The 26,618-nt window shown below is 41.8% G+C and overlaps 1 protein-coding gene across 1 annotated transcript; it reads left to right on the top strand.

Annotated features, from left to right (window-relative positions):
- The first annotated feature begins 245 nt into the window (after positions 1-245).
- npr3 (natriuretic peptide receptor 3) lies at positions 246-26,618 on the top strand. Its single transcript, XM_085180558.1, has 8 exons — positions 246-1,556; positions 17,686-17,808; positions 19,730-19,905; positions 21,549-21,684; positions 23,399-23,493; positions 23,577-23,709; positions 23,793-23,877; positions 24,252-26,618. The coding sequence occupies exons 1-8, from the start codon at positions 899-901 to the stop codon at positions 24,361-24,363; spliced, it is 1,518 nt and encodes a 505-aa protein (XP_085036684.1). The 5' UTR covers positions 246-898; the 3' UTR covers positions 24,364-26,618.

The following is a 26,618-nucleotide window of genomic DNA, read 5'->3' as shown; positions in this document are numbered from 1 at the left end:
ACATGCCACATTCACCCAATCACACACATTCTCACAAGCACTTTATCTATACTTAGTGCTATTTAACTACATTCACACACATTCATGCTCCGATGGACGCATCGGAGAGCAACTTGGGGTTAGTATCTTGCCCAAGGATACTTGACATGCAGACTGGAGGAGCCAAGGACCGAACCACCAACCTTCCGATCAGTAGGTGACCTGCTCTACCTCCTGAGCTACAGCTCATCACAATTTTAATTTTTGGTCACATTTTCCCACCAGTCTTTCTACTTATTTGCTACTAATGCTGAAAATGTCTATACAGAGATGTTGGTCACTGCAGAGTCCATGCACACCTGCAGTTTGGCTTGTGTTGTTGTTAATTAAGCCCTGTCTAAATAAATGATCTATAGCTGTGTCACAGATGGATCAACAAAAAGTAAAGAGCGTCATCTGCATTAACTGGAGCGCATTAAGTCACGCTACGTTGAAGTGGCTCATTGTGCGCTCGGGAGCGGTGTAGCTTTAAGAAGGAGGTGGGCAGCGCTCCGATGACGCATGAATAATCCTGAAAAGACGCTTCTAAACTCCAGGCCGGAGCCAGCGTGTATGATGGCTGTTGACTGAGCTGGAAGAATTTCCGAGCCTGGCACGATCAACTGTTGAGAAAATAGTTTGAACAGGTTCAGGAGCTTGGGAAGCGACTCTCAATGCAGAATAAAACACACCCATTCTGGTAGATTGGCTTCTCCAAAAGACAAATACAGTTATTTAGTATTAAGGCATTTACTAACGACAGAGGGCTTTCTGTTTGCAGCTCTATGTGCGCTGCCGAGAGCCAACTTGAGGGAAGGAACATTGGAAGAATATTTCTCTAAAAGTCTTTGGCTGCCTGTGTTGAAGAGGAAGTGCTACCATGCCACATTTGAGAACACTATGTGTCTATGTCTTGGTAGCCCTGAGCCCAGTTATGACAAACACCACCGAGGACTTAGATGTTTTGGTATTTTTGCCACAAAATAATTCTTATCTTTTTTCATATGAACGAGTCGCACCGGCGATCCGTTACGCGCAAAAGAGGCTGAAGGCAGACGGGGGTCAGTACTCCGGGTTCAACTTCAACATCCAGTTTGAAAACTCCGACTGCCTCTATGATGCTTTCTTCACATTAGCGGACAGGTCCTGCGGACAGAAGCCCGACCTGATCCTGGGTCCCGTGTGCGAGTACGAGGCTGCGGCAGTGGTGAGGCTGGCGTCCCACTGGAACATCCCGGTGATCTCGGCAGGTGCCCTGGCCACAGGTTTCGCGAACAAGAACAAAGAATACTCCCACCTGACTCGCATCGCCCCGCCGTACGTGAAAATGGCAGAGACTTTCACGGCGATGTTTGAACACTTCTCCTGGAAGAGCGCTCTGCTGGTGTTCGAGGACGACCGGGAGCAGCGGAACTGTTACTTCACGTTAGAAGGAGTATATCATCTGATGAGCAACTATAACATTGAAAGCTACGTGTTAACTGAAGACAAACCGCTGGACACGGACGAGCTGCTGCGAAGCATCAATGACATTGAAGGTAAAGCAGCTTCCCTTACTCTTTAATCAGACGGTGTGTGTTTAATGACAGCTGGAATAAGTCTCGACTCATCGTCACTGGTTTGGCTGACAGCGAACCATCAGTCACAGCTTGGTGTTGTTTGTGTTCTGTATGAAAGACAGCGAGTTTCAGTTGATGAAACAAATGAGCCCTGCACTGATGTGCCCTTCACAAGCCTGCATTTATCTGACATGTCAGTTTGCACATGCACTCATAGTCCTACTACAGCAGATTTCAGTGAACTGAACAATCGTAATGGGCTAAATTAGCCACTGCCAGAAAATGTAAGTACAAGTATATACCTGCACTGTCACACTAGTGTTCACAGTCTGTACATTAACAACTACCCAAGTTTCACGTTTCAGCTTCAGCAGTCAGAACTCGGTCAGTCTTATGGCTCTTTTAATCTCCTCCACAGCAGCCTCTCAGTACGCAACAAATGGCATTATTACCAAAAGCAGCAGATCTGCTCATTGAATCAACTAAATGTTTCATCAGACACAATAAGCAACCTGAAGCTGTGAGAGATGTTTCCTCTTATTCACGGTTCTGTCCTGTTCTCTTACTACACTGTTCACACAACAAAAGGCAGGGCTTCAGAAATGATACTAGACAATACAGTGAAAAGCATTTTCACTTTTTTGCACATTTCTCAAACTTTCATGTTTCAGATCATCAAACAAATTTAATATTAGATAAATTTAAAATGCAGTTTTTAAATGATGATTTAAAAAACCCACCTGGTCCTGTGTATTAAAAAAAGTAATTGCCCCAATAGGGCTGTGCGATATGACCAAAATCTCATATCCCGATATAAGACATCTATCGTCCGATAACGATATAAATCACACAAATGTAACATTTTCTGTATAGTCTGTGAATCTCGGGCAGCTCGACTTGCGTGAAGTGTTTCCAGCTGTGCGTCATGTAGCCGGAGTCGAGTTTTAACGATGCATGAAACAATACATTTTTAGACATAAGTTGTAACGGCGCCGTTTTCTTTGTGAGTGTTTATTACACGGCGTGCTGCGGGGAAAAGCCTGTTCTAACGTTTGAGTCTAAGGTTTATTTTTTAGCACCTGGCGTCTTTTTTACTTCTCATCCGTAAATAATCTGCTCTTTCACGTGATTCAGTTTATTTTGAAAAGTCTTAACAGGATCTTCAGCTTTATTGTGAAAGGTTTATGTGGAACATAAACAAGCGGACACGCGATGGCGTTACTGTCGTTGTTGCTAATGACAACGCATAAAAACAGGCGCTTGTCTGTCTGTAGTGTGGTTATATTAAATATAAGAGAAAGAGAGAACTTTAATAAATTTATAATAACTACAGTGACATCAAACATGAAAAAATATTACCGTAAACAGTTTATTTTGCAACACCACGAAACAAACGACAGCGTAAAATGAAACTATAGACGTTTTTATATCGTCATCCGATATATATCGTTATATCGAACAGCCCTATGCCCCAATTTGTTAAATCATGAGTCATGTGATTAACCACATCATTTTTGAAGACCTTGGTTTAATTTGGGGCGACCGTGGCTCAGGGAAGCACATCTGTAACCGGAAGGTCGCCGGTTCGATCCCCTGGTCGTTGTGTCCGCGGGCAAGACACTTTATCCTGCCGCCTACTGGCGCGATGTGGCAGCCTCGCCTCTGTCAGTCTGTCCCAGGGCAGCTGTGGTTACAACTGTAGCTGCCTCCACCAGTGTGTGAATGTGAGAGTGAATGAATAGTGGCATTGTAAAGCGCTTTGGGTGCCTTGAAAAGCGCTATATAAATCCAATCCATTATTATTATTAATTTCCTTAGCCACACCCCTTTAATGTCAAAAATAGTCTGTGGACATCACTGCTGATGTAAGACTAAGACAGGAACATCACACCAACAGTCCAACAGGGTGGTGTGATGGTCGGGGGTTGCTTTCATGCTTCAGGATCTGGATGTAATTAGTGGAACCATGAAGTCTAGGACAGTTTGCTCACTCATGTCCTGCAGCAGCACACAGAGTCTCTTCCTCTGAATAGTTTTTAAGAAACAGGTTTTTTAGTGTCCTATTCAAAGTCCATCTGATATGTTTAATCTTACAGTGAAATCGTCATTAAAAACCAAAATGTTATCTTATTAAAATTTGTTTCATCTGAATCACGTGTGATAAATATGCAACAAACTAAGGATCAGAAAGAGGTTGAATACGTTTGCATGGCACTATCTACAGTAAATAATATAACATATATAATAATGTATCCAATCATAATCCCAGATTTTTAAAGATCTCTGGTGTTTGTAGAAAATGAAGATGAATACAGAAGGAAGCTGTCCTGTAACTGAGAGAAGCAGATATAACTCTGCTGCTTCTGCAGTGATCCCTCACAGCTCTGAAAACATGATTTTTCAGCCTGTTCCTCTTCACATCCAAGCAAACATCCCTCGTGCAGCACAAGCTATCAGTGGTGATAGGCATGTGTGTATTTGTTTGTCCTCACCCCGCCCACTGCTTAGACAGACTTACATAACATCCTGCATGCTGTCTGCATGGTCCATCATCTCGTGTCTAATGGTTTTGTTGCTTCTCACTTCACAATCTGGACTCCTTCTTCTCTCCAGGAACATTTCCAACTCACCTCGAACCACACCAGCCATCGTGTGTGCTGTCATTTCTACACGATCGCTCTGTTTGCTGCTGTATCACTGTGTTTCACTGCTCATCACTGTATCGCTTCTTCTCTGCGAGTGTGTCCAGAGGTGTTTTTGCATGGAGCCATTAAAAACTGCCAATGGAAAGTAAAGTAAGCCAAAACCATTTAAACCAGTGGGATTACTGTTGGTAAATAAAGCATGGTAATGAAACGCAGCGAATCATAGGGCCACCCAGTAATCAAGCCAGGGACTCAACACATTTGAACCCATGTGATATGTGCTTAAAGCGCGAGGCTAAGATACTGATGAGCAGGTTGTTGGCACCGCTGCTGTGGTCATGACCCTGAGGAAGTGGAACCATGTCAGAGTCATGAAGAGGTGCCTGTGATAAACTTTAAATGGTGACGAGAGACTAAGTGCACTTGATAGCAAGACATGAGTTTGATTCAACAGCCGAGCAGTGGGCGGAGCTGAACGCTCCTCCATGTTTCACGTGTGGCTACACAAAAACATCAATGTGAACACAGCAGGTTTTTCTAAGACATGTAAATCTTTCCTAACTAGCTTCCAGTGAGAGGCATCCTGTCTGATGATGCTGTCACAGCTTTTTCCCGTGCTGGCACGCAGTTGCTACTCTCATCTGTTATGATGTCATAGTCACGTTTGTAGGAAATGATCAGTTTTTACACAAAACTCTGTACGGAGAGTTCAGAAGAACAGAAATGCCCACAAACACGGACTGTTGCATATTATACATTAAACTACTTCAGTGTAAAACAACTGCCAACATGATCTTATAAATGGTGTTGTTGGCCTGTCACAGCGCAGCGTTACAGCCTGCAAAGCAACTATTGTACTGCGAAATATCACCAGGGCTCAGGATGGGCCCAAACAATCCAGAGTGGTGTCCTGGCACCAACATGAATAGGTCAACTTGATAATAATCACATATTATTCGTTATTATTTGTGTGCTGTATGGTGTTGCTTTCATCTGACAGCACAGAGGTGCTTGATCGGCAATAAGAAAATAATGACGTCTGTGGTAAATAGTGAGTTATTCCTGCTAAAACACTAATAATGTCCAAATATCTTGTATAAACAGCAGGGATGGGACTCAGTTTTGCAGGGAGCTGAGTCGCAGTAGCTCAGTTCGGGTTGATAGTTAGTCTGCTTATCAGTGTGACATGCACTCGAGCTACAATCAGCTGGTTTCAGTCTGCGTGTCGCAGTCTACAGCATGGACATGGACGTTACTTTTACTACATAAAAGGACGAGAACGCGACGGTAAAGTGCAAGCTGCATGTATCTGCACAGACGCCATGCTAAGCTAGCCAAGTGATGTTAGAGTGGGCGCATGCTGACCCCACCTCAGCAGCCTGAACTTCAACAGGTAACAAACAGGTGAGCAGGTGGACTGCAGCCTCTGTTTCGACCTTTCTTCTCTCTAAGGTAGAGTCACTGTGGTGATGAAGTTTGTTCTGATTTTCATCTTTGCTTTGTGTTTGTACCTAAATACTGAGAGAAAAATCACGTGTGTGTCCTCATTAGGGCAGGGCTGTTGTGTAGGACTGTAGCCTTGGATTTAAATGTGTTTCAGGTCATCTTATGGAGAAATGCAACACTATTATAACAAGTAGCACAATTAATTATTTTCTCCCGGTAGTAATTAAGTAACACACTGCATAACTTTGAAGAACAGTGTTGTATAATGTGTGTAACACATGACGACCCCAGCACTGATCACAACAGACATTTGACCACATTGTATCAATTAATGTGCACAAATGTAACATCATTAATGTGCTGCTTAGTGGTGACTCTGAGAGTGAAGCCAATGACAATCATGAGGATCATTCAGTAATAGGAACTCCTTAATAATAATAATGTAGTATTGCCATTTTATACTAGCAGAGCAGGGAGAATATTAACAGGAACTAAAAAGAGAGCTCATATTTCTCCCATATGAGCTTCTCTTTACTGACTTACTCTCAAATTAAATTTAAAATCCTTCTCCATCCAGTATCAAGTCCTGAATGATCAGGTCAGTTATATCTTAAAGACCTCATACTTTTAGGTGTCCAGGAGATAGTCATCTACTTTAAAAATCGAGCTTCAGTCTTTCCTTTTGAGTGATGGTGACTTTGAACTTACTTATTCTGATATAAGCTCCGGCTGCTGGGGGACTTCCCATCGTTACTGAAAAGCATTTTGTGAAAACACTACGTCCAGTTTTGGGATATCCTGACCTGGATGATCGATGCATTAAGACCTCAGCTGCTACAGACTTTGTGCTTTCTGCTGTTAGTGGTTAGACTCTCTGTGCTTATCTCTCTGCTTTCTCGTTTGATGCTGCAACTTTTCAAATGTCAAATGCCTGCCCTCACTGAGGCCTGTTTTGACAGAGATGCTCTAAAAGGTGCTCGTTCTCCCCAGTGCAAAGTTCTTACTCAAAGGGATTTGCCGAGTCATTAGCTTCTTATCTGTAGTTCTGGTAAATGGTAAATGGCTGGTTCTGAGCACTCAAAACACTTTATACAACATATGTTTTTCACACATTCATGAGGTTTTTCTATGGTTAAGGGTTTACTTTCCAACATCCCTCTCTGGATGGACTGGAGAGAAACTTGGGGATAGGATCTTGCTCAAAGACATTGGGTATGCTGACTGTAGCAGCCTGGGATTAAATCACCAATGTTCTGGTGGAGATAGGTCATGACTTCAGCCCGTTCTCACTCCCGACACGTAATATACCGACAATTTGTCACGTCCCGAGGCATTCAATGGGAACGCGAAAGGTGACCTTCCACATTCCTATGCTACCTGCCGGATTGTGGATGAAATGGATTAGAATGACACTCCCGCGGTAACACATGTTCCAGCCGTATAGTCCACACCATAACCTCAGGCTCTGGTAGAATGATTCAGGCTGTAGATATTTCACAATATCTTGTGATGTGCTTGCACTACGGTTGTTGGGTGATTGGGCGAATATATCGACGATAGGCCGCCCTATCGTTGATAGTTTTACAAGAGCCATTTATTTATTTATTTGTCCATGAGTAAGTTTGCTAATAATGTTGGTTGAAGCTAACAGAAGCAGTCAACAGAAGTAAATAAACGCACTGTTTTAACAGCCTCCTCCTCAGAGTGTGCCCAAATGCAGAGATTCATTTACTCAGACTCATAACAGAAAGAAAGAACAGCAGCAGCCTATGTTCAGAAAAAAAAGCATTATATATAAATAAAAACCACAATAATGGGGATGGAAACAAAGAGAAACTGTCAGGGTCCCTGTGTCTACCCCGGGGTCGGCAACCCTGGGCACACGTGCCACAGTTGGCACACGAAGGGTTAACAAACGGCACGACCATAGCTGGACGGGCCATCGGGATACCGGGCATTTGCTCGGTGGGCCGATGGTGATTTTTCGATTTTATGGGCTGATGATTTGGGGGTTTTTTTGTAATGGAATAAACAATGAGAGGTGGTGGATTGTCCAGATGCTGGCTGGTGTGTAAAAAAAACTCAGTTGTTTGGTGGTGGCTGTGGTGGAGCTTCCACAGAGGCCAGCAGGTGGAGGAGAGACCCGAGGCAGGAGTGTCAGGTGAACTGAACTTCAGGTAAGAAGTTATGAGCTGCAGTCTATCTGGTCAGATATAAACCAAGTTTAGGTGCAGTTTATTTTCATTGTGCTGACTTTTTACAGTCAGTTACAATATCTCGTACTGCGTGCTAGCTAGCATGACGGGGTTTCTATACAGCTGTTCGGCTGCTATGATGTTACTGATAGCGAACTTTATTTTATTCATAATGTTAGTTATTAGAGTTGGTTTACCTTTGAGGTGACATGGATGAGTTGAAGTTATGAACTGTTTCTGAGAGACAAATAACACCAGGATCCTTTAGCTGACAGCTGGTAACTGTGCAGGGGCGGGTCTAGCAAAGTGTTGCCAGGTAGGGCATTAACAGGGGAAAGGGGGCACAAAGAAATACTTTCTTATTCTCATTTAAAATGTCTCGTTTTTATTAAATAATTATCTGATGTTCTGTCCCAGTCCAGCCCTGGGCACGACACGCAGTGAATTAATCTGAGAAGGTGCATTAAAAATAAATGGCCGGGCCAGCGGTGCACATCGCAGATTAGCTCGCATAGACACATTAGTTGTGCCGCTTCTTAATGACGGTATCTTAGCAACCCCAACTACCAGATTCAACTTCTAATTGGCTAAAAATAACTTAGCTACCGGTGAGAGGGACGTTGTTAGCTTTCCACATTCTGACACTTCAAATGCTTCAGCAGCTGTTTGCTCAGCGCAGCATCAGCACCACAGAGATACACGGATACATCCGCAGACTCGAGACAGAATTCACAAAGTGTTTTCTGGACTTTCAGGTGTTTGGACCAATGTTTTCTTTCTGATCAAACCAGAAGCTTTAATGAGCAGCTGGATTTGTCTCACATTAACTGGATGAGTTAATGCCAGTTAATGCAACATCGAAATGCAGCTGATTGAACTGAAAAGCATCACTACCTGACAGGTTTAACTGTCTTCAGAACATTGCAGAGGCCTTATTGACAGTGTTTGGCTCTACATGTCTGTGTGAGCAGATTTTCTCTCACATGAGTGTCCTCAGGTCTGAACGCTGGACACTGGCAGACCTGTGTCTCTGAGTGGGAGACCAGAGATCACATTAACATGTGTGTCTCTGTATTAACAAACATATTGGCCCAGTTTATTTTTCTTATCATTGTTGTGAGGAGACCATAAACAGCATTTGTATTTTCTGTTGTTCAGTTCATTTGCTGTTATGGATAAAAAGTCTTTTTGTTTCAAAATAGCTGATAACTATTCACTGACAGCTGCCAACATCTGCAAACACATATAATCTATAAAGTTGTTCTATATAGTGAGTAACTGTTCATGTAGAGCGTTATTACATTTATTGCTAATGCATCATATGGCACTTTGACCTCTGAGGAGATTTTAGATGCACTCGTCATCACCTGGTCTACCCGGTCGGCTCAGTGTGGCTACATGTGTGTTTGTTTTGATTTTGTTCCTGCTCTCTCCCTCCCTCACTTTCCCTCCTCCCTCCGCCTGGGTGGAGCTCACCTGGTCGCAATCACACACCTGTGGCTCATCACCCGACAGTGTTTCACCCTATTAGAGCACTTCGCTCTCGCTCTGCAGGCCTACTTGTTGTTCCTAGAGTATTTAAAAGTAGAATGGGAGGCAGAGCCTTCAGTTTTCAGGCCCCTCTTCTGTGGAACCAGCTTCCAGTTTGGATTCAGGAGACAGACACTATCTCTACTTTTAAGATTAGGCTTAAAACCTTCCTTTTTGCTAAAGCATATAGTTAGGGCTGGACCAGGTGACCCTGAATCCTCCCTTAGTTATGCTGCAATAGATGTAGGCTGCCGGGGGATTCCCATGATGCATTGAGTTTTTCCTTTCCAGTCACCTTTCTCACTCACTATGTATTAACTGACCTCTCTGTATTGAATCGTATCTGTTATTAATCTCTGTCTCTCTTCCACAGCATGTCTTTATCCTGTCTTCCTTCTCTCACCCCAACCGGTCGCAGCAGATGGCCGCCCCTCCCTGAGCCTGGTTCTGCCGGAGGTTTCTTCCTGTTAAAAGGGAGTTTTTCCTTTCCACTGTCGCCAAAGTGCTGCTCATAGGGGGTCATATGATTGTTGGGCTTTTCTCTGTATCTATGAAGCGCCTTGAGGCGACATTTGTTGTGATTTGGCGCTATATAAATAAAATTGAATTGAATTGAATTGAATTGTTCCAGTCCCTTTATAAGATGGCAGCACCGTGCTTCTCGTCGCTGGACCGTTGCCGACTCTCGTCAGTGTAAACCCAGCTGACTCTCGTGTTTTCTTAGCGATCTACCCGCAGTGATCCTTCCGTGTCTCTGTGAATAGACTTCCCTGGACCAACCCCTGTGTTACCTGAGCGAAGTTCAGGTAACGCAGTGAAGTGAGTGAAGTTTGGAGCTTTTGTGTTTTCTGTGGAGTGTGAAGAGGAGCGTGAGGCGTGGACGGAGTGTGGAGTTAGGAGTGTGTGTGGATCCCCGGAGCCGTCCTTCCCCACTTTGTAAATAGATCACCTGGTGTTGCTGTAAATAAAGACTCTTGTGTTCTTTATTCAGAGCCTGCGCGTGAGTCTGTTCAGTCCCGTTGTGACAGAAACTTCTTCTTAGTTCCCACTAACGTGTTCACAGGTCGTTCCAGTGTTTGTACGACACACTCGACCAAACAACAAATAAATAAAAAATCTAAATGTCTTTTGCAGCGATTATAAAAAAAATTTCTGATGTAAAGTTACGTTTTTTGTGCAATTCGGCGAATCTCAGATAAATACATACATACACAATCCAAAAAGTATCTATATTAATACTGAAACAAGAAAAGAAGGTCAAATATTCCCTCTAAACAAAATTCTGTGACAGGCAAACGAGCATGTTTGCTTCATCAGGTTTCAGCAGCGTGCACAGGTGGTTAACAATATTAGCAGCGGTGATGAAGACGTGTCCTGAAGGTGTGTTTGTGGCTGGTGTACACAGCCTGCGCCATGTGTGACATCAACGGGAAACGTTTTTCATGTACTTTCCATCAAACAAGTGGATCGTCTTCTCCGTCTACAGCCTCCTCGCTGAGGTAACAGTCCATTTCTATCTGCGCCGTCTCCAGTGTGCAATTTGGCAATTAGTTCGTCCATGTTTGGACTTCTTCTATGTTCAGTCTGTGCATGATGACATTGCTCCGCCCATCAAAAAGTCTGCGCATGTGCAACTGATGATTTTCGCTTGGAACATGTTTACGTATCGCCCAAACTTAGCTTGCACTTCATGTTGCAGTTTAGAAATGATCCATCTTTACCTGCCATCGTTATAGGACGCAATACCTGCTCTACAGGTATTGCGTCCTATAGCCTTACGTTTGCCTCAATAGACTGAACATTTGTAAACCAGTAAATGTGGTGAGCAAACCTGCAGGAGTTTCATTTATGTGGAACTGGTTAGGAGAGCACATATTAACCAATAACATTAATTATCAGTGTTAAATTATGTGATTAATGCTAATATTATCCTAAAGGCTAAACGCTGCCTCCTCTCTGGGTGTCTCCTGTTGTTCTTGTTGCTAATAGCCACGTTAGATATTTTATCACGTGAGACTGAACAAAGCCTGCAAACCTGGTTCTACATTGTTTCTATAATAAACTATGTGTTTTTTATCCATCTACACAGTAAGGAAACAATGTTTCTTTACTGTTAGAGTACAAAGGTGTATGACCGATACACTGTTACAGCTTCACTACAGTCTCAGCTCATCAGCTCATCAGTTCCTCTAGGAACGCTGGTGAGAAGTACAAACACTACCATGACATTAATACTCCTCCTGGGCACCATCTGCTCCTCTTTACATGTTCAGGTTACCGTAGGCAACTAATAATATGTCATCAGCCATCAGTTTCTCTCCACCAGGTCTGGAAAAAGCAGTGCCTGTGTGTTTGTAATTGCATTATGGATAGAGCTGTGGCTGTGGGACACAACACTAGATTCAGACCCACTTCAGGTAAACGCTGACATGTGCAGTTTGCTTCTCTTCCAGCTTTCTCAGATGTGTTGCCATTGAAAAATAAGACACAGAGGAGATTTTCATCAAATATAAAAGTTTAAAGATTTGATATGTTTCCTCTGTTTGACTGAGAACCAAATGTTGGGTTATTACTTTAGACCATGTTGAGCTGATATTGTACAATAAAACCTTAAGTCAAGCTGGGTGTCATGTTTCTATGCTGAATGAAGCATGAAGCAGTAATATTATTTTTCTAAAGGCTTCATTTATGCTTTTAAACCATGAATATTAAAGGCAGTGAATCACATGTTTATCAGCTTCAGTTTCAGGCTGTCGTCAGCCGTTATAATCTGACGATCCAGGTTTGTTGAGATGATGTCATTTGGAATTTGATCCTTTAGTTTGATTTTCCTGAAAACTGAAAAAATTAATAGTTTTATACTCAGTTTGAAATGCAAATAAAATGACAATGTAAGATGTAGGGTTAGGGTTAGTTTTAGCTTAGTTTTAGTATATAAAGGCGAATGTCTTAGCCCTCTCAGGCTCAAATTAAACCTTTTGTTGCTAATGCACAGCCAAGTCCTGCAGTGATACTTCTGAGTATAAAAACCTCATAAAATATGTATGTGGGGTAATCAGGTTGTTCGTTTTTAACTGTTGTAAATCAGCAACGCCTGCCTTGAGAGGGTTCATCAAGAATTGGGCTGCGGTTGGTTGAAGGCCTCGATAGGGACTGGCAGATGCCCCCGTGTACTAATGAGAGATGGGTGGGGCACGAAAACGCAAACGAACAGCTTGTAGAACTGGGGCGGGGGGTGCGGGTCATATATAGAAAATACACGGAAGGGGCGTGTTTGGAGGCGTGATCCCGCCCCTGAAACTTTGATAATTTATCTCCAATAATTCAAAACTTGCAAACAAAAAGCCCAAACTATTTGTTATAGATAATTTTGTAGCAGGAACATCATAAAGATTCTGACACAAACTGAAAATAAAGCACCTTTCTTGTGATTGGTTCATTTCCATGTTAGTCCATGTGAGACCTGCACTCTGGTCCTGAATCTGTGAAGGACAGAACTCCTCCAGGCCTCCGGTAGGACTCAAGATCCACTTTGACTCTGCGACCACAAGTGACTTGATAATCAGGCTGCAGGGTTCAGACAGTGATCTGTACCCCAGGACTATAATGATAAGGAGAAACAGTTAGTCAGGAAATAAATGTTGATTTCTGTATCTTAAGGACTCTGTTTAACTGACCTACATATACATATTTATGTTCCACCGTCCTTTCTTTTCCTTATCCCGTTCACCTGTCTGACAAGCACATCCAACATCACTGCTTGTTTTATGGAAATGGCATTACAATTTTCACTGTGTTCTAGTTCGAAAGCTAACAGGCAAAACAGGTCATCTGAAACAGTGTGGGCACTCAGTGAGTACTCCATGTGCCGGCCCATTCCTGAGTTCATTTGTAACGAGCATCAGCGCTCCAGCAAAAAGGAAAATCCAGAAGTTTTGAAATATTGCTGGCTGCAAGCGCTGCCCGTGGAATGGCTTGCAGAGCATATACAGGGCCAGTAGTGTGTAGAGCCCAGTGTAATTAAAGGGTGCTACAGTGCTGGCAGTACTGAGGTGAAGTTTGTCCCACTGACTCAAGGGATATTTCAGGAGGTGTGTTTAAGTGACAGAGTTGTGAGGAATGTTCCAGCGAGACTCTGAATCTTCCTTATTAGACGGGGCGCTGGGGTTACTGTTTTTCAATTGCAAGCCTTGTTTGTGCAGCCATGTGTTTGTTGGTTTATTTATTTTTAATCACTGGGACACCAGAGGGGAAAAAACCCTTTTATACAACCCAGCAAAATCCTTCGTTACATTTGGCTTTTTCCTCCTCGGCTCACTTCATTCATTTTGATCATTAAATATTTAAAGCAAACAGAAAAGGCTCTGCGGTCCACAGAGTAGTGAGGAGTCTCTCTACTAACATGGATTTCTTAAATTCTTCAGATGATTATCTTTAAATTCCTGCAATTAATGTGCAAATCAAGGTGCTTCATATGAACTCTATTAATTTGATTAATATTTTTGCATTGTTGAATTGAATAATAATAATAAAAATGTTACAATTACAATTTGAAAAGTGGTCAGTTTTTACTTCAAAGGCATTCGAGAAACACCGACTACGTGGTTCTGGTAACTCGTCCCAGCGTGTTGGAGTGAAGACGAGTCTCTGAACTCAAATGTGAAATAATTTAATTTTATATGTGTGTGCACACAAAGTGCTGTTGCTGTTTCACTCATAGTTTAGTGACTTTTTCTGCACTTTAACTTTAACTCCAGAATTCTGTTTGGAGCTTGAACAAACGCACTAATGCCTGATGTCCAAATACAAAGACAGATGAGAAGAAGCTGCATCTGTATTTGTTAAACTTATTCGCTGAGATTAAGTTACACATGAAAGTGCATCCAAAGAGAACCAGCATCTTCTGAGCATGTCTCAGTTCAGTTTATTCAGCACCAAGTCACAACAGGATCAAGACGTTTTATATTTGAAGTTAAAGACGCTACAATAATGTCTCCACACTGTGTGTGTGTAAAGCTTTCTTCTTTTGAGAACAATACAAATCCAGCACTGATCCTGACCTGCAGTGAATCAAACTGTAAAAACACGTAGCGTGGTCATTTCTACAGACATATACGACTCCTCCTGGTGGATAATACAATGCATAATACCAATATCCGTTTTAGTCATTTTATCTTGGCTCTGCATCAAATCTCCAACAATTTTTCCCGTCACATTTGGACAGCCATCAGTAGGAACACCTGCCGTTTGGCCCATTTCAGCACCAGTCTACCAAAGCATGTGCTTACCTGTAACACACGGACGTCACAGCTTTGTCCAAAGAGCAAAAGGGAAAAAGACACAGTTGTGTTGTGTTTAAACTAAAACGTCCTCTAATCAGCTTGTTATGGTTACACATATTTTCTCAGGGCACATTAGTGTGTCAGGCCACCAGGCACTTCCTGTTTGTTTGGGGTTTTTTTTAATTTGGAGACAGCAGCTGGTGCTTCTTATAAAAAGTGAAACAATGTAGGACTCATATAAACTCTGCATTGTAATTCAATTCAATTCAATTTTATTTATATAGCGCCAAATCACAACAAAAGTCGCCTCAAGGCGCTTCATAGATACAGAGAAAAGCCCAACAATCATATGACCCCCTATGAGCAAGCACTTTGGCGACAGTGGGAAGGAAAAACTCCCTTTTAACAGGAAGAAACCTCCAGCAGAACCAGGCTCAGGGAGGGGCGGGGCCATCTGCTGTGATTGGTTGGGGTGAGAGAAGGAAGACAGGATAAAGACATGCTGTGGAAGAGAGACAGAGATTAATAACAGATATGATTCAATACAGAGAGGTCTGTTAACACATAGTGAGTGAGAAAGGTGACTGGAAAGGAAAAACTCAATGCATCATGGGAATCCCCCGGCAGCCTACGTCTATTGCAGCATCACTAAGGGAGGATTCAGGGTCACCTGGTCCAGCCCTAACTATATGCTTTAGCAAAAAGGAAAGTTTGAAGCCTAATCTTAAAAGTAGAGATAGTGTCTGTCTCCTGAATCCAAACTGGAAGCTGGTTCCACAGAAGAGGGGCCTGAAAACTGAAGGCTCTGCCTCCCATTCTACTTTTAAATACTCTAGGAACAACAAGTAGGCCTGCAGAGCGAGAGCGAAGTGCTCTAATAGGGTGATATGGTACTACAAGGTCATTAAGATAAGATGGGGCCTGATTATTTAAGACCTTGTATGTGAGGAGCAGGATTTTGAATTCAATTCTGGATTTAACAGGAAGCCAATGAAGGGAAGCCAAAACAGGAGAAATATGCTCTCTCTTTCTAGTCCCTGTCAGGACTCTTGCTGCAGCATTTTGGATTAACTGAAGGCTTTTCAGGGAGTTTTTAGGACATCCTGATAATAATGAATTACAGTCGTCCAGCCTGGAAGTAATAAATGCATGAACTAGTTTTTCAGCGTCACTCTGAGACAGGATAATGGTCTGCACGATGCAACTACTTTGGTTGTGAAAGAAGGATCGCTGGCTCCTCCGAGACAAGATGCTGAAGTTGTCTTCAAGAGATAAGTTGCCTCCAGTGCAGCTGTTGTAGTTTTAGACTGAAGTCCTGGTATGAAAGCGTGAGACTGGACCAATAAGACTTTTACTAGAAAGTGCTTTGGAGAAAAGCACCAGTTTCAGTTTTATAGAAGTCCACTGCTCGACCGAACTTGAAACATCCAATAATAATAATAATCCAATAATGTTGATCAAATGATAATGAGGGGCAGTGGATACAGTTACATACAGTAAAAGCAAGTGAGGTGTGTCCCTAAGTGCAGGAGTCTTGGAGTGTTGTTCCTGAGAAAGACCCAATGAACAGTGAACCTGCACCGAGCTTTGACTGTCGGTACACAGCTTCTTAATGCTTCGAGTGCGCAGTAAGAGCAGAAAAGCACTATTTAAATGTGCAGTTGATGTGTTGCGTGTTGTCCTGGTTGTTCTACAGTCCAAGCCTTTGGCAGTGGTTGAGGTGGTAAACCAACAAATTATATTGAGTATATAAAGGTTACGGAATATAGGTTTACTGTGTAGTGTATTAACTCCATCTTAGAAACAGGAGCTTGTACATCTGGAGACAACTTGAAGTCCTGGTTGTTTGTGTTGATGTGAGTCAGCTGTGCCGTTCAGTATCTGATCAACATACCTCTGAGCACCTTCCTCTTTAGGATGTGTTCTCAGGCATGCTCAGCTGGTACCAAGCTGGCCTCTGTCCACATCTGCATATGAACACCAAATACTGAGAAAGCTGCTGTAATGAATCTTTTCCTCACAGTTCAGTAGTTTGTACCTAAATGGTTAGTCTGTTGTGCAGCGACATCAAGCAGCCCAGCAGGATCAGAAGTTCTTCATCCTGAAGATCGAATCACGTTTAGAAATGAAATATGAGTCATGATGCAGTCTGTACAGACAGCTTGATTAAGTTAAAAGCGTATCTGTTCCATCAGATGTGAGGACGGTGTCTGACTAACATGACTGATTAAACTGAAAATATACAGTTTAAGTAACAGCACTGATTGTGCCAATGTGGCCCAGAAGCAGCACACTGCACGGAGTCCATCAGCTGATTAGCTTTAGCCAGCTGTCTCTGAGGCAGCTGGTCCAGTATCTGCTCCATCTGCAGGCTCTAATCAGGGTGACGTGCATCCAGGATTACACACCACACATCCACGGGTTACATTTGTGCAACCAGCAACACACTGGTGGAAATAGTCCACAGAGCGCTCGTGTATACGTGCACATCAGGCCTGATGCTTACAGTAATAATTATCAGCAGCTGTGCTGGAGATCGGCTTGTGGTACATTTCTTACTGTTTTCACTTTGATGGTTCTTTTCATCATTTGCAGCTATGTGAGGTATGTGTGTTAGAATTTGATTAACATGATATGCTCCTCACAAAAGAAGGACATCTGGGACGTGTGGGGTTTGATGCTATTGTGCAGCACTAACCTGCACATCAAGATTGTAACTGTAACACAGTAAATTACATGCATTCAATATCTGATGTGCTTGGAATGAAAATCTGTCAGGAACTACGATTATTTGATGACTGTGTGAAAAAAAGTGTGGCAAAACCACACCACCCACCCGACTGTGAATCTGACTGCATTGTTATTATATTTGTGGAGCTTGGGTTATCTTTTAATGTAAATTACACTAACGCTTACCTAAATTAATTTTCCCTTTTCATAACTTATTGTGTCCAAATAAACTGATGAGCCTATTAAATGACTTCTTGTCTCTGTCTGGTTTTCTCTGCAGTGGTGATTATGTGCATGGGAGCAGAAAAAATAAGAGAGATCATGCTGGCTGCACACAAACGACAGATGACAACCGGCAAATGCATATTCTTTAATGTTGAACTCTTTAATGCCTCTTCTTATGGTAAGTTAACATCCATTACCTTAAATGTGTCTAACATACATATTTAAGGTAAATAATTATTAGAAAGCACTGGCATTGTCTGTCAATGTTTGTTAACGTGGGTACCAGTAAAGTAAGGCGGTGCATTTCTGTATGCGTTTAAATGGAAAATAGAGGTAAAGTTGCAGATTGCACCTCTCCTTCCAAGTGTGCGGGAAATAAGATGCAAGGTGGTTGGTGCCCGCGTGGTGGTAACCGCCAAACCGATGGACAAAGGTGAAGGGAGCCATTGGGCTGAAGGAGGAGTCCTATCGGGCTTGGTTAGCCTGTGGGACTTCAGAGGCAGGTACTGACTGAACCAAAAACTCAGGTGTGGGAGGAGTTTGGAGAGGCAATGGAAAAAGACTTGTGGACTGCCTTGAAGAGTTTCTGGCAAACTCAGGCGACTCAGGAGGGGTACAAGTGCTGGTGGAGCACTGCTGACTTCAACTGAGGATTCGGGCGGTGGAAGGAATACTTTGAGGACCTCCTTAACCTCTTAAGCCCCAAGCCTACCTGCTTTCCTGCCTTTTGCCCCCGTATCAGGGGGCGTTGGGGCTTAAGAGGTTAATACCACTGACATGTCTTCTGTAGAGGAAGCAGAGTCTGGGGACGAGGGGGACGACTCGTCCATAGCCGGGAGTGAGGTCACTGAGGCAGTTAAACAACTCCTTGGTGGCAGAGCTCCTCAGGTGGACAAGAGTCGTCCTGAGTTCCTGACGGCTCTGGATGTTGTAAAGCTGTCTTGGTTGACCTCTACGATGGTGATCAGGAGTGGTACCTTTGGACTGGCAGACCAGGGTGGTGGTTCCCATCTTTTAGAAGACGGACTGGAGGGTGTGCTGAAACGATACGGTGATCACACTCTTCAGCCTCTCCGGGAAAGTCTATGTCACGGTGCTGGAACGGAGATTACGTCTGTTAGTCGAACCTCGGATACAGGAGAAACAATGCCGTTTTCGTTCCAGTCAGAGAATACTGGTCCAGCTCTTTATCCTCTCGTGGATACGTGAGGGAATGAGAATCAGCACCTCCAATCTGAGGCCATGGTCCTCAGACGGAAAATGATGGAGTGCCCACTCAAGTCAAGTGGCTTTATGGGCAGTAAAACCATGTGCAGTGGTACAGTACACAGCGAAGCGTTCCTCCGAAGCCATGGTGCTACATACAACAATCAACACAGGACTACATAAAGACTGAGCATTGTGCAAAAAGTAACTTGATGCGTGATAAAAAGCACAAAAATAACATCATTTAGTCCGAAGTGGTCGTTGCGTTCATGAGGCTCCGGGTCAGGGACGAGTTACCTCCCCTTAGACATCGGGTGAGGAGCCGCTGCTCCACATCAAAAGGAACTAGTTGAGGTGGTTTGGTAATTTGACAAGGATGCCTCCTGAGTGCCTTCTGTTTGAGGTGGTCCAGGCATGTCTCACAGGAGGAAGCCCTGTGGGGGATCCAAGACAGGCTGGAGAGATTATATCTCTTGGCTGGCCTGGGAACGCCTTGGTGTTCCCTCGGACGAGCTGGAGGTGGCCAGGAAGAGGGAGGTCTGGGCTTCTCTGCTCAGGCCGCTGACCAAGCGACCCAGCCTTGGATTAGTGGAAGAAAATGGATAGATGGATGGATATTAGTGACATTACCCATTTAATTCATTCAAATTAGAATAATTGCAGACTACTTTAGTTCACTTTAATTCAATTTTATTGATCTAGCACAAGTTCTCTTCTTTGTGAGGCATCAGTAGACGTGAAACGATTAAAGACTCTCAGCAGTTCTTAGTTCTACTTCACAGGTTTGATGGGGTTTGTATGTAAATGTATGCTCTATGTAACAAGCAAAGCATTACATTCGTAAATTATTTGGTAAATGTAGGTTTTTTTGTCCCTGGAAACTTAAATTCTAGGCAATGGCTCATGGAAGAGAGGTGATGAATACGACAACGACGCAAGGCAAGCCTACGCTGCTCTGAACACTGTGACTCTTCTGAGAACTGTCAAGCCTGAGTTTGAGAACTTCTCCTTAGAAATGAAAATGCCTTTTGAAAAAGTAGGGCTTCATGACTGCAACGACTGTGAAAATGTAAGTATGTCTATCAATGTCAGACTGAAACAAAGAAGTGTAAGGATAAGAAAACTGAATCGTAGATGCTGATATGTTTGCCTCAGATCTGGTGGTTTAGGCAGTGACTTTGGAGGGTCGAGTGAACAGAACTAAAAAAATATGTGTGACAACTGGAACCTTACAGGACTTTTCCAGGGTTAGAATAATATATGACTAGTGTTAAATAGCAGTTTAGTATATTAGATCACACTAAAGCTGCTGTTAAGATTATTCCAATTCAGTTTTATTTATATAGTGTCAAACCACAACAAAAACCCGTCCAGGTAAAGATCCTACAATAATACAGATAACCCCAACAATTAGACGAAACCCTCAGAGCAAGTACGTCAAACTGGTGAGTAAAACCCCAAACATTATTTCCAATATGTCAGAGGTTTTAGGGAAGTTCAAATTGGGAAAAAGTAAAAAACAATAAATTGTGTTGTTTTTTAAGCCAAAAATGACAAAAAAAAAAGCCACATAAAGAATATACATCATGAACAGTACAGACAGGCTGCAGTGGACTCTCACTTCAACCTTTGTTTGTTATAACTTTGTTCTTTTCTGCAGCTGATTGTCGGCCATCAGCAACACTGGAGACTGGAACACAGAGATGAGACACTCTGGACACAAAAGAGGAACTAAAATAAAGCAACAAAATCAAGAACTATAAATAACAAACACATGCAGTAAAAAATAACATATTTAGGAATTAGAACCTTCATTATCTAATAACTTTCTAAGACACAAGTCCAGAATAAAACTAAAGATACTTGGTCAAAGACCAAGGACCATGATATCATGGGAGTCTGTGGGAATTAACTCACTTATGGAGCCAGAATTCCAGTTTTAGCCCCAGGGGCAGCAAGATCTCATACAATGGTGTGTACCACTTCTTTCAGAGACTAGCAGAAACATGTTTTACATCGCAGTGCTATTTAAAAGTTAAACTGCAGAAAATTCCTAAAGTGGGATACTTCTAAAAGTAGATTAAGACTACATAATAAAACCACCAAGAGAAATAATTGGATGTTTTCAGTGGAACGTTTCAACACTCATGCAGGTGACTTCTTTAGTCTCAGCTGACTGCAGGTTTCCAACCTTATAAACAGGACATTTGCACAACGAATGAAACGAGTCCACTGTTCATTCAGTGGGCTGGTTTCAGTCACTGAAGAAGTCACTTGGATGAGTGATGGAACGTTTTTCCACTGAAAACAGATGCAGATGAACAGAATCAGCTTTTTGGGATGTAGTTACCTGGATGATTGTGCATCAAGAAACTTACACTTAGTCTCTTTGCGTGGCTGTATCAGAAGGTTCCTGGTTCGATCCCCCTAGTCTGCATGTCAACTATCGTTGGGCAAGACATTAAGTTTCTCTCCGATGCGTCCATCGGAGTATGAATGTTAGTTTAGTAAGCACTTAGAAGTGCTGTGTGAATGTTGTGTGTTGTATTAAGCTTTGAGTACTGTGGGAGAGAAGCTCTATATAAGAATCAGTCCATTTGCATATTGAGTAAACTGATAATATAATCTGTCAGTTCTTCAAAAGATAAATGTATACAAAGCATTGTGATTATGTGAACAGTGCAGTCACTTCATGAATTTGTTTCATGTCAGGTCAACATGTTTGTTGAGGGGTTCCACGATGCCCTGTTACTGTATACCATCGCCTTGCATGAAGCCATGAAAAACGGGTACAGCAAGAAGAATGGGACAGAGATCACCTCACGTATGTGGAACAGAACATTCGAAGGTAAACACACGAGATGGTGTTGTGTGACCATAGTTTAGTCTGATGTTATTTTGTATATGATCAAATATAAACTTGTAGACTTCATATTTGCTTAACTCTAAAGCAACATCTGCACATCGACAAAACAAGAGCAACGAAGGATGAACGTTTAAATGCCACCGATGCAAATGAGTAAAAAACATCAGGCTGACATTAATATACCATTGTACAGAAAATACAGTGACTGATGACTCTGCAGGTGCTGTGCAGAATGATCGCTCTGAAATCATTTGTTCTCTAGAAAACAAACAAATCTGAGAAGCAGTTTTTGAACCAACTTTATATTAGACAACTTTTAATTAACTGCTTTAGCCAATTTACAATGAAAATTTAAAAAATCTTGTTCATGACCTGTAGCATGTTAACACTATTGGAAGTAAAAATAACTTGAACCCCAATTTTGAAAACACAACTTTCTTTCTTTTTTATTTCTTTTGCTCTGACTGTAACACTCAGCAGTCGCCTCATTGTTCTGACACACAACAACACTATTGACTACACTACACACTAACTACACACTAACTAAACACTAACTACACAAGATTTGTGCTAAACGTTGCAAATCTCTCACATCTCAAACACGCCGTCACTCCTAAAACTTCCCGTCCTAAACAATAAACACCATGTTGCCATATCATTTTTTGATTGGTCCACATTTTTCCACCAATAGGAAAGGCTGGGGGGTTTGGTTTTGTCTTTGTTCACACGCTTTCGAGCGTTTTCCTTATAAAACGCAGTTTTCACCGTTTCTTCCTGCAGTAAATAAAAACAACGACAGTATTCAGGAAGAAAACCAAACATTGCAGATATTTTATCATAACTCTGGTTTTACGTGGTCGATCAACACAATTTAAAAACTGGTATAAAGTCCACACTTTGTCCGTCAGTTGTTCGTCTGTCCTGCTCACATCTCCAATGGTTGTTCACGTTGTCATTAACTTCACTCCACATCAGCCGCTTTGCTAAAACTCCGGTGTCGCACATAAGGACGCTGTCACAGCCTGTCAACCACGTTGATTAGCTGCGTATATACGAATGTGAATCGCATCATTGGCTGGACTTTGGGATAAGGTGGCATCGTTCTGATCCCATACGGGAGCAGCCAGTCACTGACTAACACTGCAGAACTGAATTGTTGACATTTTAATTTTAATTTCAATTCAGGTTAGATTTTTTTTCTGCGCAGAGTGCCAGCAGTGCGCACGCGCACAGCTTAGAGGCAACATTGGTTGTCAGTCCACATAGTATTTTCCCAAACGTCTTGGGGATCATCAGGATACGTGTTGGTGAGATGAGCCTTTGTGTTGTTTTTGGTTTCTCCTTGGCGCTCTCCCATGGATGCCATTGTTGCTCTGTGTCCTGTTGAATAATGAACTCTGACCTGGCCTGCAGTTCCTTAGATGTTGTTCTAGGCTCTTTTGTGACCTCCTGGAGGAGATGTCGATGCACTTTTGGAATAATTTTGGTAGGTTAGTCACTCCTAGGAAGATTATTTAAAATCGTTATCTTTGTTTAGTACAATTTATTTTGTGATCTGAAAGACGTAAACGTGACAAATATGCCAAAAAGGAAAACAAAACAAAAACCTTTGCAGGCACTGTGAGGTAGTGAGGTATCTTTCCTGCTACGTTTCTGGGATTGTAGTGAAATAAAGCTGCTTCATAATGGGTTGCAGGAATTGCTGGCCAAGTGTCCATAGATGCCAATGGTGACAGAAATGGAGATTTCTCTTTGATGACCATGATAAATGTTGAAGCAGGAACCTATGAGGTAAGAAGCTCTAAGATCTCTAACAGGCTTCGTATTGGAAATGTGTTGTGCAGCTTAACAACAACAATTTGACTCATTTACAGGTGGTGGCCAATTACTTTGGTGTAAATGGAACTTTTCAGCTGTTGCCAGCATTCAACACTGAGCATTTCACTCTGAAAGGAGGGGATAAAGACCACCCTGAGAAAACCGATAAATCAGACACACCCTGTAAATGTATGTTAATGACACGTGTGACACTGATGAACAATATTTGTGGTGCAGTGTTTGTTTTCACTAACGAGTGCTCGTCCAAACAGGTGGACTGGGAGTGTCAGCTTTGACTGGAGTCATAGTCGGAGCTGTTCTGGGGGCCGTGATCCTCGTAGCGTTCTACTTTTTCAGGTAAAAAACGATGTAGTCAGCTCTTCTGGACAGTGGCGTGCTCTGGTGTAATTTTGGCCTTGGATAAAAACACTTCAGGGATTAAATCTCAAATGAAACCTTACTGACTCAAAACTGCTTTACTTACTGAAATTAGGAAGAAATGAAAACTTCAGAGTTTATCAGCAGTCACATCATCAAACACTCAAGTGAAGGACTTTCATATCAGATTTTCCTGATTTATTTTGTTACACCGTTTTAACTTTAGCCCTGCTGTCAGAGGTCTCCATGACTTTGCTGAGTATGATTTAATGGTGAAAGAGAGGAATTAAAGTAAAAAACAAACATATTGATTGACATCGTTTTCTACTTTATTTTGAATCCTTCTTGTGCAGAAAAAACTACAGAATTACCATCGAGCGTCGCACGCACGGCGAAGAATGTGACTCTGGGAAGCATCGTCAGCTACGAGAAGACTCCATTAGATCAAACTTCTCAGCAGCATAATGAGAGGCTGACACAGTCCATGGAGAATCGCACATGTGACCAAAGACTTTGCAGTGGCTGTCAGTAGACCCACAGTGTTAACTATGAGACACTCGTTTGTGTCCTTTGATGTTTTGACTTATAACTCAGGACAGCTGTAACAGTCACAAAGCACCACTCACTTGGATTCCCCCACACAAAGGTAAATGATTGTATTGGTGTTTCATGATATTTGGCCACAATGTTCTTTGAGGTTTTTCTAGGCATCTGTTATTATTATTATTATTATTATTATTATTATTATTATTATTATTATTATTATTATTATTATTATTATTCACATCAATTCTAACTAATAACTGTGAATAATTCAAAACAGACGGCATATTTAACACTATATTGGCATGCACTACTAGCAGAGTTGTTGAGATCTATTTTTACCTTGCAGTTTTAAAAACAGTGTATAAGTGTAGTAAACCTAAATGTCATCTTAACACTTTAAGGATATAACAGAGCTACAGGGGTGTAGACTAGGGCTACGTCCACACGTACACGGGTATTTTTGAAAACTGAGATTTTCCGTTTTAAAAAATAATCCCGTCCACACGTAAAGGCAGAAATGAAGGAAAACGCTGCTAGGAACATGCCAAAGCAGCAGGTGGCGCTATATTCCTGACCGTGCAGAAATGTTGGCCAATCAGAAGTCTAGAAGCCTCGGTGGGAAAAAGTAAACAAAGCTGGGGCATAGAAGCAGAACCGAGTTGTATGTGTGGAGGGACAGTAACTGTGTGTGTATATGTAAGCATTTAAACACTGCAGAGAGAACAATTAACAGTAACAGTATTGTAGAAATTCATTTCACTGAAACAATAACGTGGCGCACAGTGTGACGTCAAAAAAGGCGCACACCTTTGACGCTGCGTTTTCTCCGTTTTCTGCGTTTTTCTCGTCCACACGTAAATGCAAAAACGGAGTTTGTAAAAATCTCCACCCTGGCCGGAGTTTTTAAAATCTCAGTTTTCAGTGACCAAAAACGCCGTTTACGTGTGGACAAAAGGTGCAAACGCATAGAAAAATCTGCGTTTTCAAAAATACCCGGGTACGTGTGGACGTAGCCTAGATCTATATCAATAGGTGAGAAGCTACTGATCTTGAGCTACTGATACTGTAAGGTTTTCAGCTCATTACAACACTGCTGCAGTCTGGTAGCCTCCATACAAAACACGCTCCATCAGTTTTCTAATCATGCTGATTTCTAATGATTGTTTTCTTTTAAATAGTTTTATTTTAAAAATTCCTCATATAACTAATTCACCACCTGAAAAGATACTAAAGATATTTTTATTGATGTGTACTTTACGTTGCATTTTTATTACTGGTTCCTTATGAAACTTTAATATAGCAGTAAACAATATTTTCTGTGTAAAGATGTGTATAAAAGCATAATTACAGAGAATCACTTCACACTTCCTGTCTGTGTCTCGTACATGACATTTCATGAGTCCTCACCTTTGAAACACTGTCCTGGTTCATAAAGAGATGTGAAAGTGAGATGACAGAGTGCACTCAGCCACACAACCCAAAGTAGTAAAAACAATACTTTACTCATATTTACTTACTTTCAGCACCCCTGCTGTTCTCCTCTGTGCTCTCTACGTCGCCTTTGAGGCTGTAAATAAATTGCAAAGAGAAGAGAAAGGCGACCTGATGTTTTTGACTCTTGTCTCACTTTCAATGAACTGATGTCCGTAAACACAAATCTGGAGCCCAACAGCACATGATCACCAAGGCCACGTTTTTGCCAAAGGAGAATAAGTTATTAGAAGTAAGTTATTGTTATTAAGGGCGTATTGTTGAGACATTCATCTATTAGTTAGTGATTTATTTATAGTAGTACAGTCGTGGTTTTTAGTAACATAAATAAGGTCTTTCTACAGGCTGTTTAATAAAGAGATCTATAGATAAGCTTACTTATTGAGGTTGTACGCAGGGGAAAATCGTTTCAGCAAGAACTGATTTATTGTTTATCATTTCATAAAAAACAAACAAAAACAATTTTATTCTTAAGCACTGGGTTATTTTTTTTAATCTGTGTGTAATATTATTATAATGACTCCTGGCATGTGGTTGTTTATGATGACTGAACATTGAACGCGATGTGTTTAAATTATTTCTTGTAAATTATAACATCTATTATGTTACATATTTCTCTCAATTTTGAATTTATAATAAGTTTGTATTTTCTTGTTATGATTATTTCTAAAGCATACTTTTAC

The sequence above is a fragment of the Neolamprologus multifasciatus genome, chromosome 12 (genome assembly GCF_963576455.1).
Source record: "Neolamprologus multifasciatus chromosome 12, fNeoMul1.2, whole genome shotgun sequence".
NCBI lineage: Eukaryota > Metazoa > Chordata > Actinopteri > Cichliformes > Cichlidae > Neolamprologus > Neolamprologus multifasciatus.
The sequence above is the reverse complement of the archived record's forward strand: the minus strand, read 5'-3'. Positions and strand labels throughout refer to the sequence as shown.

What these genes read in the sequence shown, in the direction of transcription:
- npr3 (XM_085180558.1), top strand. Translation starts at nt 899, where the DNA reads ATGCCACATTTGAGAACACTATGTGTCTATGTCTTGGTAGCCCTGAGC. An exon ending in TTGAAGCAGGAACCTATGAG is followed by an intron (nt 23,494 to 23,576) that starts GTAAGAAGCTCT and finishes ACTCATTTACAG; the next exon opens with GTGGTGGCCAATTACTTTGG. An exon ending in GTAGCGTTCTACTTTTTCAG is followed by an intron (nt 23,878 to 24,251) that starts GTAAAAAACGAT and finishes CTTCTTGTGCAG; the next exon opens with AAAAAACTACAGAATTACCA.